The 16,453-nt window shown below is 34.0% G+C and overlaps 1 protein-coding gene across 3 annotated transcripts in view; it reads left to right on the forward strand.

The window, feature by feature from the left end:
• Positions 1-16,453, forward strand: part of SMCHD1 (structural maintenance of chromosomes flexible hinge domain containing 1) — a 161,865-nt gene that overhangs the window by 90,928 nt on the left and 54,484 nt on the right. For all 3 annotated transcript variants that reach the window (XM_012746148.3, XM_020282427.2, XM_012746149.3), the window contains exons 25-32: positions 1,247-1,474; positions 4,660-4,808; positions 5,743-5,831; positions 6,510-6,628; positions 9,380-9,547; positions 13,291-13,416; positions 15,472-15,551; positions 15,773-15,930. In XM_012746148.3, coding sequence (XP_012601602.1) covers positions 1,247-1,474; positions 4,660-4,808; positions 5,743-5,831; positions 6,510-6,628; positions 9,380-9,547; positions 13,291-13,416; positions 15,472-15,551; positions 15,773-15,930 — 1,117 coding nt within the window. The remainder of the gene's footprint in view (positions 1-1,246; positions 1,475-4,659; positions 4,809-5,742; positions 5,832-6,509; positions 6,629-9,379; positions 9,548-13,290; positions 13,417-15,471; positions 15,552-15,772; positions 15,931-16,453) is intronic.

Raw genomic sequence — 16,453 nt, forward strand, 5'->3', positions numbered from 1 at the left:
TGTGTGTTTAATTTTTTATGAATACATATTTTTTATTAGTACTTTTGCAAATAGGGATTTCCTTATACTTTGCTAGTAGTATACTTTTTATTGGAGCTGTATCTTGGCTGATGGTGAAACCAACATGGAAGAAGGTGCTATAGATCACTCTTGGCTTTATTCCAGTTATTTTCCGTACCCTTAAAGTATTTAATTATGCTTTCCTTTATGCAATAATGTGGGCAACATGTTTTTGAGCAGTACTGTCTTACAAAAGATCAGGACTTGGAATTAGGGAGGAATCTGGACTTGGAGGCAAGAGCAACAAGCATTAAGATTTATGTAAATACTATAGAGCAGCAACAGGCATAAGACCAAGAATCCAAGTCAGTTATAAACTGTTATCCAAAGGTAGCAACTCTTGAGTTTAAGGAGTCAAGCAGATAAAATACAACAGAGGATGGGTTATTTCCCTGATATTCTGTGAGGTAGGAATTTTAAATAAATCATCAGTCACTTGTATGGGTTTCCATAAAAATGGCTACAACTGGGTAAGAAAGGAGACATCAGTTAAGGAAGATTGTAAAGGTATTTTCTGGTTAAATGTATTTTAAATTTAGGGTATGCTATGGATTGCATAGCAATCCTATAGATTGTGATCCTATAGATTTCACAATCTATAGGTAGATTGTGAAATAATGATGTAATATTTTAATTTTGTATGCCTAAAATCAGTTTCTATAGCATAATCCAGCTCTTCACTGATCCAGCTCTTCACTGATCTATAGAATACTGGTATGCCAATAATAAATTATGAATATACCAAAATATAGATCAGGGCATCGAGAGCCCTTCACTGGCTGTGAGCAACCTTGTTCACTTACCTCATATGGAAAGCTCTTAAATCTTTATTCTTAATAAATGCTAGTCATGAAATATGTGACATGGATTAAAATAAGTTTGCAATACTTTTAAATACATTCATAAATAAGGAGAAGGGAATTCTTTTAGTCCAGATATACTTATTTTTGGTTTTAAGAATGTGGCCACTGTCATTTATATAGCCTTTTGGTATAAAATATAGAATTATCAGTAGTATAGTGCCCTCTTAATGACAAAACCTGTGAATATAGCAGTGTATAAGAAGCTCCTCTATTATATTGAAACTAAATTCTTCAACAGTATAAAGGATTCATCATTAAAGTAAAAAAAAAAGTTTTAGCACAGATGCCACTCAGTATATATTTGTGTTTTCCTCTCTTCCTAGAGTTTTAAAGATGTACCACCTGTGGAGAAGACTATTAGGTTGCTTCCCAGTAGCCATGTTGCAAGACTGCAGATATTCAGCTTGGAAGGACAAAAGGCAATCCAAATCAAACATCAGGATGAGGTTAATTGGATAGCCGGCGACATTATGCGTAATCTTATTTTTCAGATGTATGATGAGGGAGAAAGAGAAATCAATATAACATCAGCTTTAGCAGAAAAAATTAAAGTAAGTATCTCAGATTGATTATTTGTAAGAACTTTTTTTCATTTTATGTGTGGAGGATTCTGAACAGGAAGTTTTATGGGTAACCTATAAGATGCAGCATATTGCAGAAAAATCATAACTATTATTTCACACTCTAGGCTAAATAAGCATTTTTGGTAGACTAGATTAAACTGTGTATGATTCATATGTGACAAAATTATACTTAGAAAAATAATTCCAACATTAAAACAAAATTTCCAGTTTATGGCATTTTGTTTATTTATATACTTCCTCACTAGCTGTATTTCTGTAGTCAAAATCAAGATTACTACCTTACCAAGCAATAAATTTATATTTTTTCTGAAGGTACTGAACAAAAGATCTGTTAAAGGCAAAGGTGGACAATCTATGCTTGCTTCTTTCAAAGTCCAGTCATTTCTTTTACAACGAGATACATGCATTCCTAAAAATCACTGTGCTGTGCAAAATTGTGCAATAAAAATCACAGGGCTTATGGGAGAAATGGGAATTAGAGGCACAACCCTCAAACTTCATCAGTAATCCATTTAAGAAAAAAGATAGGAATATACTAAAACAATGGCAAAAGCAGTAATAGTAATGCATGTTAAATGGTAAGAAGTACATAATTGCCATACTAATATGGCAGTATACCTTGCTTGTGCAAGTTGCAGGAAGGGTTGCAGCTTGTGGGTTTCTGTGAAGTGGTGGAAGGAGGGTGATCTGAAATCGGACAGAAAGTTGTAACACTAGATGTGGGTAAGTGTGCCTTATAACACAGTCAACTGAGATGACTGGTAGGTGTTTTTAGGTTCAGTTGTTTTGTGTATTCCCCCATGGTTTGGGTTAGTGGGGTACAGTGTTTGTTAGGGTGTGAATTCATACACGGGTGGAGAAAGATTCCTCAACGCAACAATTAGAATAGTTTTAAAGAAAGAAAGTTTATTTTACTTCTCAAAGATGAGAAGGGCACATAAAGAATTATCAGGCTTAGGGATAAGGGATTTGGGGTTTTTATTAGGGGGGCAAAAAAAAAAGTGCTGCCAACTGATACCACAAATGGCTGTGAAGCTGCTGTGTCTGCTTTTTACTATTTTTTTTCCCTTCTCTGGGAGGCCTATTTATCAGGGTCCTTGAAATGTGGTTCTGGCAAGAGCTGGAATGGGGAGATCATACCCCTGCTGTCTGCCTAGGACTCTCAAGGCTGTGAAAAGGAAAACTTAGAGATACCTGCATGTGCTTAATCTTATAAGACAAAGAGTTGAGTCCCAGTGTTTAATCAAACAAAACAAAAGGCCAGTTGTACTTTGAGTTTATTCCTTTTACTTTGTGTTTGATAGTTTATCTTTCTCTGTTAGCTAGTTTATTAACAAGACTATCCTTTCAGTGTTCTGTGTTAACCTCGTTTTTTCATGCATGAAATTTTGCTTAAGCAAACGTGAAATTTACTTTATGCTTAAATTGTTTGCTAGTATGTTAATTGCATTGGAAAATATTTGTATTTTCAAAGCAAGTATTATAGGGGAACTGACAGCACTTTTTCCCTTAATGTCTATAGAAATAAAACTCCTTAAATCTTGAGTGTGAGAAAATAATTTTCTAACTGGGGTTTTGAGGCAATTAGAGATAAGCATCCCCCCATGTTAGGAGAGCCAACATTGTATAAGGGGTCCCAATTAACTAAATTTTCGGAAAGTTGCCATTGTGGGGATATTACTCTTTCACATTGGTATACCCTACCCATCTTGAATTTCCAGGTATAGAATCTGGTGTTTTAAAAGTATTGTTTAGCAGCAGTTCAACTGACCTTATTTTAAGAATCTTATTTGGAACAATTGCTCCAGGCAGTTTATTTTTTCCCCTGTTCATAATGAGGGAAGGGAGGATTGAGAGAAAAATAATCCTGATCTTGATTAGAAGGGAGGCAAGCCATTTTTATCAGTATCAGCAGATTTGAAGGTGAGTGATTGGTTTAAAAGTGGTGCCAGAGACCTGACTTCTGAACTCTTCCTTGCTTTCTTACAATAGTGCTTCCACTTCCTGGTTTCTTCTCAAGATTTAGAAAAAACATTGAATGGAGAGCCTCTCCCTGCACATAGTACCCTCTCTTTCCTGTTCTCTAAGCTTGTGACCTGCATTTTGCCTCAAATACAGTAGTGATGTATTTCTTGGGTACCAAAGATTTTAAAACATGCACCTCTTCATTGACAGCAAAAGATAGTGAAGACTGCTCTTTTTTAAAGTTAAATGTACAGTCTTTACAGCTGTTTTGTGGTGTTCCCCAGATAGAGGGAAGTCAACTTGAACTGAGCTCAGAATCCATTGAAGGGATAGCGTAGCTTAGGGAAGGGAAGAAATCCTTTATAATTTTTTTGTAACTCCTGTTTGCTTCTTAACCTCCATTATTAGGAAAAAAAAGTACAGTAAAGAAGAACTGAGAATAAAGATGGTTTAAAAGGTAATTAAAAATGTTAGAGCAGCACGACTAGGAAACAGTAATCAGACTGTCAATCATTTTAAAAGCACAACTGTAGAAGGCTAAAAGCAGAAAGTCGAGCTAAAAATTCTTAAATAGAAAGGATTGGAAATTTAAAAGTATGACAGAGTAATCAACTTGGAAAAGTATGAATTAAAGAACAAATTGAAATATGGAATGACAAAGATGGAAGATTAAGGTAGGCCTAAAAGTCCCAAGAAGGGGTTAAAATCAGAAAGTGGCTAGAAGGGTGGAAGTCATATCAATGGATGTAGCCTCTTTTCTCGCCTTGCTGAATAAGGGTCTACCTAGATCTCATTCAAAACCTCTATAAATAAGATTCTTTTAGAAAAACAACTAAATATTTTCAGAATTGATCATATGAAATGATCTATGTGTTATTTTTAAATTTTAATGAGCACAGTGATTATTTTGTGGCAGAGGTCTAACCAAATGACTTAAGAATTTTTATTTTATTGCACTGAAAGATAATGGCAACATTAACAGCAAAGACAACGAGGATATTTTTCTTTCATAGTAATATATGCAGCACTGTCATTTCTGATCATAAGAGGACTTTCTTTTTTGGGGAGGTGAGGAGGATGGGTTATAATTTAGCTTTAAGAGTCTTCAGTAAGAGATGTGGCAATAGCCTCAAGGACATTAGATAGATAAGCTTTGTATTGTTCTTAAATGTATAATTTTCTCCTAGGTTAACTGGACTCCCGAGATTAACAAAGAACACTTGGTACAGGGTCTACTTCCTGATGTACAGGTACCAACATCTGTAAAAGATATGCGCTATTGCCAGGTTTCATTCCAAGATGATCATGTGTCTTTGGAAAGTGCATTTACAGTAAGGTTTGTGGACTTACTATGTTTTTGAGGTATTTTAAATTTTAGCATACAGCAACAAAAATATTTCAGTACATGTATGAAAGTTGTTTTTAATGTAGTAAATACCACAATTTCCATGAAATATGATAGATTATCTGTGGAATAAAGCTTCATTGGAGACAGTGATTAATTCTTATCACTATAACCCTGTACTGAATTGGCCATTTAGTATTAAAAGAACTAGAACCTTCATTAAAGGAAAGTCCTCCTGGTGCAAGCAACAACTAAAACACCTGCAAAATGACAAAGACAGGAAAAATACAAAAGATACAGTATAATTAGTCAACGTAGTACAGAAGGAAAAATTCTTTCATTGGTTAGTGAGGATTTTCAAAGTTGAGAGTTCAACCAAAGTTAATGTGTAGAGCTCGTAGAAAAAGGAAGGACTTACATAAATACATAAAAAAACCTATCCTCTACCCTGGCCTGTCCAATTCCTTGGACACCTCTGTTCTAGTAACCTCTTGCCCTTTAATTCCTCTACCCATTTCCATACCATTCCTGACACTTAGAACAGTTCTGTGTCTGAGATTAAATTTTCAGATGTACTACTTTCTGACGATAGTCAGATCTCTTGATGGGTTATTCTTACTGACCCATTTGTTCTCTGTGTTCTCTTTTCATAATTTCCTTTTAATATAGAACAGATATTATAATTTAACACTTCTATGAGTTTTATGTCCATATTCTCTAATATCTTAAACTATCTTTTCCCTATTTCCTTTTGAGTTAATAGCCATGTTCTATAAATTGAAGTATTTGGAGAGGTTTTACAGTATTTGAGTTTTAGAATGTAAACATTATATATGTCTTACTCTTTAGCGTATTTGAACTATTTTAATTTTTGCCTACAATTAATGGTGTAACTAAAATCTTTTAACTGGTTAACCAATTTCAGACCTCTTCCTGATGAACCTAAACATTTAAAATGTGAGTTAAAAGGAGGAAAAACAGTACAGATGGGCCAAGAGCTACAAGGAGAAATAGGTAAGTATGGCCTGCTTTCTTTCTTTAAATCACTTTTATGATGTTTCCTTACATTCAGGTTGTATCCTTCATAATCTGAAAGGAAACCTTTGGGTGTATATAGTATTATTGGTTTCAGATCCATTGTTGGATAAAATTGAAGTATTTTGACTATCTTTGCCTAGGCTGACATACCTTTGAAATCAGTTTGGCAAAAATATTTTGTTGAAAAGATCTTTCCTTTTGTTTGAATCTGTAATAATAATTAATATTAAAAGTGTAAATTAAGCCAGGTCCAGTGGTGTGTGCCTATAGTTACTTGGGAAGCTGAGGTGGGAGGATTCTTTAAGCTTAGGAGTTCAAAGCTAATTTAGCAAGACCATGTCTCTCAAAAGCAATTAAAAAAACAAAAGTGTAAAGTAAATGAATTCCTATGTCATTTTTCTTATATCTAGAAAATTATACAATATTAAAATATTAACTTTAATAAAATCTGATTAACATAGCATCATGTTTAAATGTACTTATGTAGATTCTTGATATTGTTTGTAGTCAGTATAAAAGATATGAGTATAATCATTTTATACCAAAAAAATTTAGTAAGAGAGCAAAAGTAAGTTTCTAAGCATATTTTTACTAAGTATATTATCAATATATCTTTCATTAAAAAGTAACACTAAAATAAAACTTTTTTTTAAGTTATAATAATTACAGACCAGTATGGAAATCAAATTCAAGCATTTTCTCCAAGTTCTTTATCTGCTTTGTCAATTGCTGGGGCTGGACTTGATACCTCAAATTTGAAAACTACTTTTCAGGTATGGCTACTTTCTGTGAGAGTTAGTTTATTCCATTGTTTTGTGTATAACAAAAAGTTTGGGAAAACTATAATAACTAAAAGAAGTTTCATTTTAGTTTTCAAAATGAAAAGTCACAAAAGACATTTAAAAGGTTTTTATAATGAAAAATTTCAAACATGCAAAAATAGAATAATGTGAGTCATTCTTATGTTCTCATCATTCAACTTCAACAGTCATTATTTCTCCTTATACCATATTATTTTGAAGCAAATTCCAGACATCATACCATTTCATCCATAAATATTTTGGGATATATATGTGATAGTTTTTAAAGTAGCTGTTTAAATAAAATTTTTTGCTGCATATACCTGAATTAAGAGGATACTGATACAGGAAACCTTAATTGTTAATGTTTGCAACTGTGCAGTTAATTCAGGTTAGCTTGAAAAAGAAAAACCCTGGTGAAATTCTTTCAGTTTAAAACAAACAAGCATGAGTACCTGGTTGGAGAGATCTGAGACAGCTTTAGGTAAATGGACATGCTGGAGCTGGGTCTTCAAGGAACCTGCCTGGCCAGAGTGGGCGAGAAAGGAGGAGATCTCATGGGTCTAAGGGAAATTGAATTCATTTAGAGTATTGAATACTTTTTAAAACTCTTCTTCCTTTGAGAGCCTTCTTTACACTTTTTTGCTTGACATGATAGTCACAACAGTAGCCTCCATGTGGCCCTTTCTAGAGTTTCTGTCTCTACTAATCTGTTACGTTATTGTTTTATAATTTTCAGAAGACCACTTTCACTGTTGAGGAACTTTTAATGATGTTTTGTTTCCTGTACAATAATAAAGTGTTCTTTGACTTTTAGTCTTCCATTATCTAGCTACACCCTATGTGTTGATGAAATTAGAAAATAAATGTGTCTGTTGTGATGCGTGAACAATCGAACAATCCCTGCTTCCTATCACTCTGCACAGGCTCCTATCCTCTTTCACCTAATTGCTCCTAAATTATAACCTGTCTTCCTACATCTTTAATTTTCTTCTCTATCAGATCCTTCCCATCAGCATGTAAGCATGCTGAAATGTCTCTAACCTAAAAAAAAAAAAACCCACCACCAAAACTTCCTTTTGTCCTGTGTTCCTATTTATCTGCTGCCTTCCTCTTTTTCAAAGTAAAACTCCTTGGAAGACCTGTATGCTCTCTCTGTTTTCACATCCTTTCCTGTCATTCCATAGCAAGCCACTCTGATCATGTTTTTCTGCTCTGTTCCATCTGACCAAGTCAGTGGTCAGTTTTCAGTTCTCATGCTACCCATTAGATCTATCAGCATTTTACACTATACTACATTTAAAAATCCATTGCTGACTGGTTGTGGTGGCTCATACCTGTAATCCTAGCACTCTGGGAGACTGAGGTGGGAGAATTGCTTGATGTCAGGAGTTCGAGACCAGCCCAAGGAAGAGTGAGACCCTATCTCTACAAAGACATACAAAAAAATTAGCTGGGCATGGTGGTACTTGTCTATAGTCCGAGCTCTACTCAGTAGGCTGAGATAGGAGAATCACTTAAGTCAGGAGTTTGAGGTTGCAGTTGGCTACGATGATGCCACTGTACTCTGTACTCTGGCTGAGATGACAAAAAGACAAAGAAAAATCCATTGCCCTAGTATGGCCTTATAATACCCTATAATATTCCACCTAGCATAATCTCACATCTTTCTCTCCCCATAGCTCATTACTCTACAGCCAAGTGGTCTTTTTTCTGCTTCTTTCATTTTGTGCAACTAATATATACTATCTTGGCTTATTTTCTGAATTTTATATTTAATTCTGTTTGTACTTACCTATAGTTTGTAAATGCAATTTCATTTTCAAGATTTGAAATAAAACCAGAACAACTTCCAGTATGACTTAAAAAAGGAATCACCTCTTCAATACGGTTTTTGGTTGTTCCACTATTAAATATGGAATCCTTGGATAAACTTTACATATTTGAACTTTTAATACATTTTATTAATAAATATCTATTTAATTTATTTTCCAAGTATTAAAAAATTCTATGTTCGTTGGAATTTTAGGAGAGATTAATTTTGGTTATTTTATAGTGATTTTTTTTTTACATAAAATGTACGGCACACTGTTGTTTCAGAGCATAAAACATCATGTCTTATCTCTGATTTTAAGATTTTAATTAAGTGGATTTGTACCTAGTAGAAATTTTAAATGGTTATCATTAAGGGTCAGCCGAGGCGGGAGGATTGCTCAAGGTCAGGAGTTCAAAACCAGCCTGAGCAAGAGCAAGACCCCATCTGTACTAAAAATAGAAATTAATTGGACAACTAAAAATATATAGAAAAAAATTAGCTGGGCATGGTGGTGCATGCCTGTAGTCCCAGCTACTCGGGAGGCTGAGGCAGAAGGAAGGCTTGAGCCCAGGAGTTTGAGGTTGCTGTGAGCTAGGCTGATGCCACAGCACTCTAGCCAGGGCAACAGAGTGAGACTCTGTCTCAAAAAAAAAAAAAGGTGATGTTTTAATTAGGAAAAGATAAGCTAATGTTTTAGATTCCCACCCTCCTTTAAAAAACTTAGTTTCTCCTCTCTCAAAAATAAAATTTATGGTGTGCCACTCTTGGCATGGTGGAATTTATTTGCTGTTATGCTAGCCAGAAACATATCTGTATGCACATGGAATTATGACAAAACATTTTATTTCACTTTCTGAAAACTAAGTGATATTCCCTTGTCTTTTCTCAATGTACTTTCTCCTCACTAGGAAAACACACAAAGTATAAGTGTAAGAGGCATCAGATTTATTCCAGGTCCTCCTGGAAATAAGGATCTTTGTTTTACTTGGCGTGAGTTTTCTGACTTTATTCGAGTGCAGCTAATTTCTGGACCTCCAGCTAAACTTCTCCTAATAGACTGGCCAGAACTAAAGGAGGTAAGTAACTTTATGTCTTGACTGAAAGAATTTAATATCACATGGCTTATTACTTTCAAATTGTCAGTGGATCAGAATAGGTTTATTTTATTGTTGAAGTAACAACAAACAATCTCAATTAACAGTAACAAGAGAGCAAGGTATTATGTCTTAATACTTCATTATTTAATTCATTGTTTCCTAGTTTGTTTAAAATTAGTATAACATTTCATCACAATAGATATATTAAAAAAAAAAGTAAAAAAAATAAAAAAACCGAGAATGAAAATTAGTATAACAATTCAAATCATAAAACCTATGTTATAGACATTTTCTAACATACATAAAAGTAAAAAGAATAGTATAACAAATCCCCATGTGCCTACCCAGTTTCAGCAGTTACTGATTTTTGCCAGTTTTGTTTGTTTTCTCACACTAACTTAAAACTTTTTGTTAAATATATATATTTTTTTTGAGACAGAGTCTGACTCTGTTGCCTTGGCTAGAGTGCTGTGGCATCAGCTTAGCTCACAGCAACCTCCTGGGCTCAAGCGATCCTTCTGCCTCAGCCTCCTGAGTAGCTGGGACTACGGGCATGTACCACCATGCCTGGCTAATTTTTTCTGTATATTTTTAGTTGGCCAATTAATTTCTTTTTATTTTCAGTAGAGACGGGGTCTCGCTCTTGTTCAGGCTGGTTTCGAACTCCTGACCTTGAGCTATCTTCCTTCCTCGGCCTCCCAGAGTGCTAGGATTATAGGTGTGAGCCACCACACCTGGCCTTGTTAGATTTTTAAAAAGTGTATCTCAGACATCAAGCCGTTATACCCATAAATACTTCACTGTGCCTTCCTATTCAAATACTTAAATCTTAAATACTAATTTTGCAGATACCTGTCAAATCCTATTTTTGTTGATTTTTTTTTACTTGTTAGAATTCTAATTTTACTTTTTAACATTTTATTTTTTAATTTACAAATAAAAATTGTACATATTCATCCTGTACAACATTCTAAAATATGTATACATTGTAGAATAGCTAAATTGAGCTAATTAACATATACATTACCTTATATACTTATTTTTTTTGTGGTGAGAACACTTAAAAATCTACTTCTAACAATTTTAAAGAATATAATACAGTATTAACTATAGTTATCATGTACAATAGATCTTTTGAACTTAGTCCTCCTGTCTAATTGAAATTTTATATCCTTTGATAGAATTCTAATTTTTAAAGATTGTAGCATTCTGTTATAACAGGGCTTTAACTGTTAGTATGATAACTGACATTTTTTTTAAAGGATAATGTACTCACCTAATCATGGTAGTAGATGAAATTATTCTAGTAAAGGAACAAGTCATCTAAGAAAAGTTTACATGCTTGTTCCCTGGTTTGGGATTGCCCTTTTTGATTTGTGAATTTACGAAACAGATAAGCTGATTATGACAGTATGCTTTAAAACACAATTTTAAAAATAATAGTTTGTTGACCAAGGGGTTTCACTGAAAAGCCAGTGCATCTATTTTTTCTGGGAGCATTTATATAACAAATTAACACATTTTTTTTACTCCTATTGATGGTAATAAAGGTTTTGTTGGTCGACTATAATCTGGAACAATGTTTACTAGAGACAAGATCTTGCTCTTGCTCAGGCTGGTCTCAAACTCCTGAGCTCAAGCAATCCTTGTACCTAAGCCTCCTAGAGTACTAGGATTACAGGTATGAGCCACTGCACTGGCCAATTGTATACTTTTGAAGTGGAAAAAATCTTGATGTATCTTTTTGTATGGTTTTGAGGGGATATAAAAAATAATGACAGTGTGTTAGCTTAAAAGTTTATTGTAAAATTTATTTGTAGATACAATAATAATCCAGAAACTTTAAAAATAAAACATAAGCTTATTTATCAGTCTATTAAGAGATATGCTTATATAGAGATAAGGCTGGGAAAGTGATCATTTAACATGTGATTTTTTTTCTAGAATTTCCTAATTTAATTCCTGACCCACCTTCCCCTCATAGGATCTGAGTGGCAAAGTGGAACTGATATAACACCTAAGCATGATAAATGGAAATAAATATATAAATATGCATGTATATTATTTTATAAATGAGGAAATTCTGAAATGTTAAATAACATTTAACATTCTGAAATGTTAAATAACATGCCAGTATTCAAAAATAACAGGGCAGATTTATATTCATGAACATTTGATTTTGGAAATTGTTTTTTATGCTATTTCCTGGAAAACTTTATTATTATCAACTTTGGCTATAAGTCATTTACTGAATGTATTTTTTTAAAGTAGTTAGGAGTCCTTTAAAAAGGATATCCTTTAACGTCAGTTAAAATAGTTATGTGATTAGGAATAAAGTACCATATGTTTTCATTTGGAAACTGTCAGTACTTGTCAGAATTTAAGCTTTTTTTAATAAACTTTGAAAGATGGAATATTAGCTGTAGTTGTGTAAATGTTATGGTACACAGCATTATAACTAAACCAATCTCAAGGGGCTTCCCCCTCCACCCCCACCCCCAGTGCCCCTGAGAGACAGGGTCTTTGTTGTCCAGGCCAGAGGGCAGTGGATCATAGTACACTGCAGCCTCAAATTCCTCCTGGACTTAAGCAGTCCTCAGCCTCCCGAGTAGCTAGAACTACAGGTGTGTGCCACCATGCCTGGCTAATTTTTTACTTTTTGTATAGACGGGGTCTTGCTGTGTTGCCCATGCTGGTCTTGAACTCCTAGCCTCAAGTGATCCTCCTGCCTCGGCCTCCCAAAGTGCTGGGATTACAGGCATGAGCCAGCATGCCTGGCCTTTTTTTTTCCTTAATGTCCTATCTGTAACACAGTGTTAATTTTTCTCCCTATTTCTAGCAACCTCCTGCCATAATTTGGTAACCAGCTACCTCAGATAAGAGTAGGGGGTGGAAGAAGCAGAAGGAATATTCTCAGTAAGAGAGACCTTTCCTTTTTCACTCTTTAGTTTTCTTTCATCTCCTTTTTCTTAACTTTGAAAATCTGACACAGAGGATTGGGCCTTTGTCAGGTTATCTTGGTTAATAATATGTGTCCTTTGATATGCCCAATATTAAGAGGCCAGCAGGCAGATTCCTAGAATTACACAAGCCTTACATATTAGCTAGGGGAAAAGCAAGAACTGTTTTAAAGTCAACAAGACAGTGTAGATAGATCATCAGTGAGTAGTCCCATTTAACCAAGGGCTAGAAAAAGCTGGATTACTGCTATTATATTAATGTATAATAGCAGAGAGCTGAAAACTGACTGAGAGAGGAACTTGACTACAGATTGTCCATGCTAAATATGAGAAGCAAAGATAAGCTTCTCTTTCTATTCAATAAGTCACTCTAGTACTTAAATAGCATTTACATTGTATTAACTATTATAAGTAATCTAAAGATGATTTAAAGTATAGGTTATATGCAAATACTGTGTCTTTTTATGTAAGTCACTTAAGCGTCTGAGGATTTTAGTATCCACCAGGGGTCCTGGAACCAATATCCTGCAGATACTGAGGCAAGATTGTAATGTCAAATGCTATTTTTTAAATCAAATTATTAATCATTTCTATAACAGGGTCATTTGTAACAACTTAATTGGCTTTGTAAAAGTTTATTTTCATTGATGAAAACCATGTGTGAATACAACAGAGATAAAATTATCATTTTACAAGTATACCAATAATTATATTGTTTGGCCTATATGTTTTAGTGCTTCTTAAAATTTATATTATTTTTAGTCCATTCCGGTGATTAATGGAAGAGAATTACAGAACCCTCTTCTTGTTCAACTTTGTGATCAGTGGGATAATCCAGCACCAGTACCACATGTTAAAATAAGTCTCATAAAAGCTAGCAATTTAAAGGTAAGTTTAAAGTTCCTTAAATACTTTTCACTTACTTAAAATTCTGGATTTCATTCTCATGATTATATCTTTAGTTGTCACATTTTTGCTTTTTTAACTATAGTTTTATATAACCTTCATTACTGCTTAGTATAAATCAACGTAAAGATTTTTAAAAATTATTTTGAGAAAGTAAAGTTCACATCTTACAAACAGTGCAGCAAGGGGCAACATTGTGTAGTTACAGCTATATGAGTGTTTATTATACAGTACCAGTAATATTTACATTTCAGATTAGGATGGATAATTAACAATGACAAAGTAAATGAAGACAGCTACCACAATGACCAGTAGTGTGGGTTAAGGAATAGGTGTTATTGGGGAAACATATATGCTGAGGCTAAGCAGAAAGAGACATGCAGGTACCTTCCTCTTCTTATCTTATGGAGAGCTACCAGAGCCTGGGCAGAGCTGCTGAAGCTATACAGGTATTGTATTCTAGTGTGAAGCCCTCTCTTCTGTTGTTCTTTTTGTGGGCCAGGAATGAAGAGGGCCTTGTAAAGTTTGGGGACAGATGTAGGATTGGCTACTAGAAAGTTCAAGATTAGGTATCACCTGTTTCCATGTGTGTTGAGAAGCTGCTCAGAATCCAGTGCCTGGTGCAAAGTTGGAGATCCTCAAAAGAAGAAAAGCTGCAAGTCCTTGCAAAGTTGTATTTTTACACAATCCCTTCTGTTGGTTTAAGGGAATTCATTGGTCCCAGCAAGGTTGTTGCTACACACCACAGAGAGAGTTCCTGGGGTCATATTCAGACACTCTTGAGTATATCCCTCCACAAATATTTCACAAATGTAAGGGTAGAAAGAATTGATATTATATAAAGATGTTCCAGCACATTTGAGAGCAAAAAAAAAAAAAAAAAGAAGAAAAAAAAAAAAAATATATATAAAGATGGCAGTTCTTTTTAAATTAATTAGTTCAGTCAGAATCCCAGCGGGGATTTCCCAGAACCTTGCAAGTTTATCTTAAAAGTCATGCAAAAGATTTAAGTGCTAGGAATGGCTTGTGATACATAGTAAAGTAATCAGAGTCAGGGTTCCTAAGACTCTTAAACAAGATTATGATATTGCTCCTATATGACCTTAAATATAAGACTTCCCTGGCTTAGCAACAAGGATTTGGTAGCCAGATGGGAGAAATATTTTGAGAATGATCAGAGACAATGGGATAGGTATAAACAGGACTTTATCCTGTCATTTCAGTTACTGCTCATTTTTCCTTCTCCAGCCATTGTTTCTGTCTGCATGTACTGTTATTACCTACTCTTTAGGTTCTAGTAAGCAAAGATGGGTGTTAGGGTTTAGGAGAGAATCTGATTTACTGCTATTATGGTCTACAAATTTACTATTGTTCTAAATGTTTGCTTCCAGGAGAGTTAGTGATTATTTTTAGCCTCAGAATAAGGGGGTGATTCTAGTTTCTAGAGAAGCATCTGTAAAAGGCGGAGAGACTCTTCTAACCAATTATTAACAATTGTGGCCACTTAATCACTTGAAAGTGAAAGCCTTGGTTATCACTATAAATGTTGTATTGCAGCAAAAATTTGAGAGGCATATCTCAGTAAACATTCAAGGGAAAGATGAAATAAGAATGGATGTAGTGTTATGATCCCTCAACTTGAGTATATGTTCATATAGTATATATTTATTTTTTTAGTGCCACCCCCCACACCTGCCCCAGCTTTAGAATACACCTTCAGTGTTTGTGTAATCAAACTTCATTTGATATATCAGTGATCTCACAACAGTGAACATAGAATTCTGCAACTTAATAATGAAAATACATTAAATTCTAGTTTAATTGATCAAGAAGAGTTAATTATTATCCTTTGGATTGTGTAATTACATATTACATTATTTGAACTAGCTCAAATTAAAAAACTTTAGATTTTAGAATATGTGCAAATACAACTTTTAAAATAGGAATAGAGGCAAAGAATATTGTAATAGAAGAAAACTTGATTGATCTCTAGAATTTTCTAATTAATCATTTTGTTTTGTTTTGTTTTGTTTTTAGCTCACACCTTCAAACCAACAGCATAAAACAGATGACAAGGGCAGGGCTAATTTGGGAGTGTTCAGTATTTTTGCCCCTAGGTAAGAACCTAAAGTTTGATAGTATTGGTATTATAGAGATTGGTTTTTCTTATTACTTGCTGATGGTAAGAGTAATAACCATCCTATATAATGCTAGGGAAGAGTTGGGACTGAATACAAGTTGAGGTTCCTAAAAGAGTTAAACTTCGTGTAAATTTCTCAGAATTTTTAGGTTATAACTAATGTAATTTGAACTCCTCCTCTTTTTTTTCCCCCGTTAGGGGAGAACATACTATGCAGGTTAAAGCCATCTATAATAAGAGTACCATAGAAGGACCTACAATTAAGTTAATGATTCTTCCAGATCCTGAAAAACCTGTTCATATCAATGTTAAATATGACAAAGATGCTTCCTTTTTAGCAGGAGGTCTTTTCACTGGTGAGTATTTCACAGTATTTAAATAAATTTTAGTGATAATTTGCCTTTTATATTAGTGGAATAAATTATCCTAGGTATTCAGCATGATAAAAAATCATCCAGTAACCTTTTAAATGGCAAAGAAAATACATTTGACTTAGCAGTGTTTACTCTCATCACTGTCTCCTGCATTCTTTTAATGTCAAGAATAAACTGAAAATTCATACATAAACTGAGAGCCTGAGGTAATTAGTTCCATTAGTGTTCATATATTCACTGAATTGTAAAATTCTATAAAAGAAATATGAACTAAATGGTGAGAACTGTGGAGTTCTGCTCTACTAAATATGTTGTGATATTATCTTAAGCCCATCAGAACCAGGACTGTTTAGCTTAATTTGAGTGGAAACACACCACATCAGCATTTATGATTTCAAATATTTCAGAACAATAAACATTCACTAAATACCTGATGTGTTCTGTTACTATGCTGGACTCTTAGTTACAATAATAAATATGACAGTTTTCAATGGGTTTAGTGTAA

This window comes from Microcebus murinus, chromosome 17, assembly GCF_040939455.1.
Source record: "Microcebus murinus isolate Inina chromosome 17, M.murinus_Inina_mat1.0, whole genome shotgun sequence".
Lineage (NCBI taxonomy): Eukaryota > Metazoa > Chordata > Mammalia > Primates > Cheirogaleidae > Microcebus > Microcebus murinus.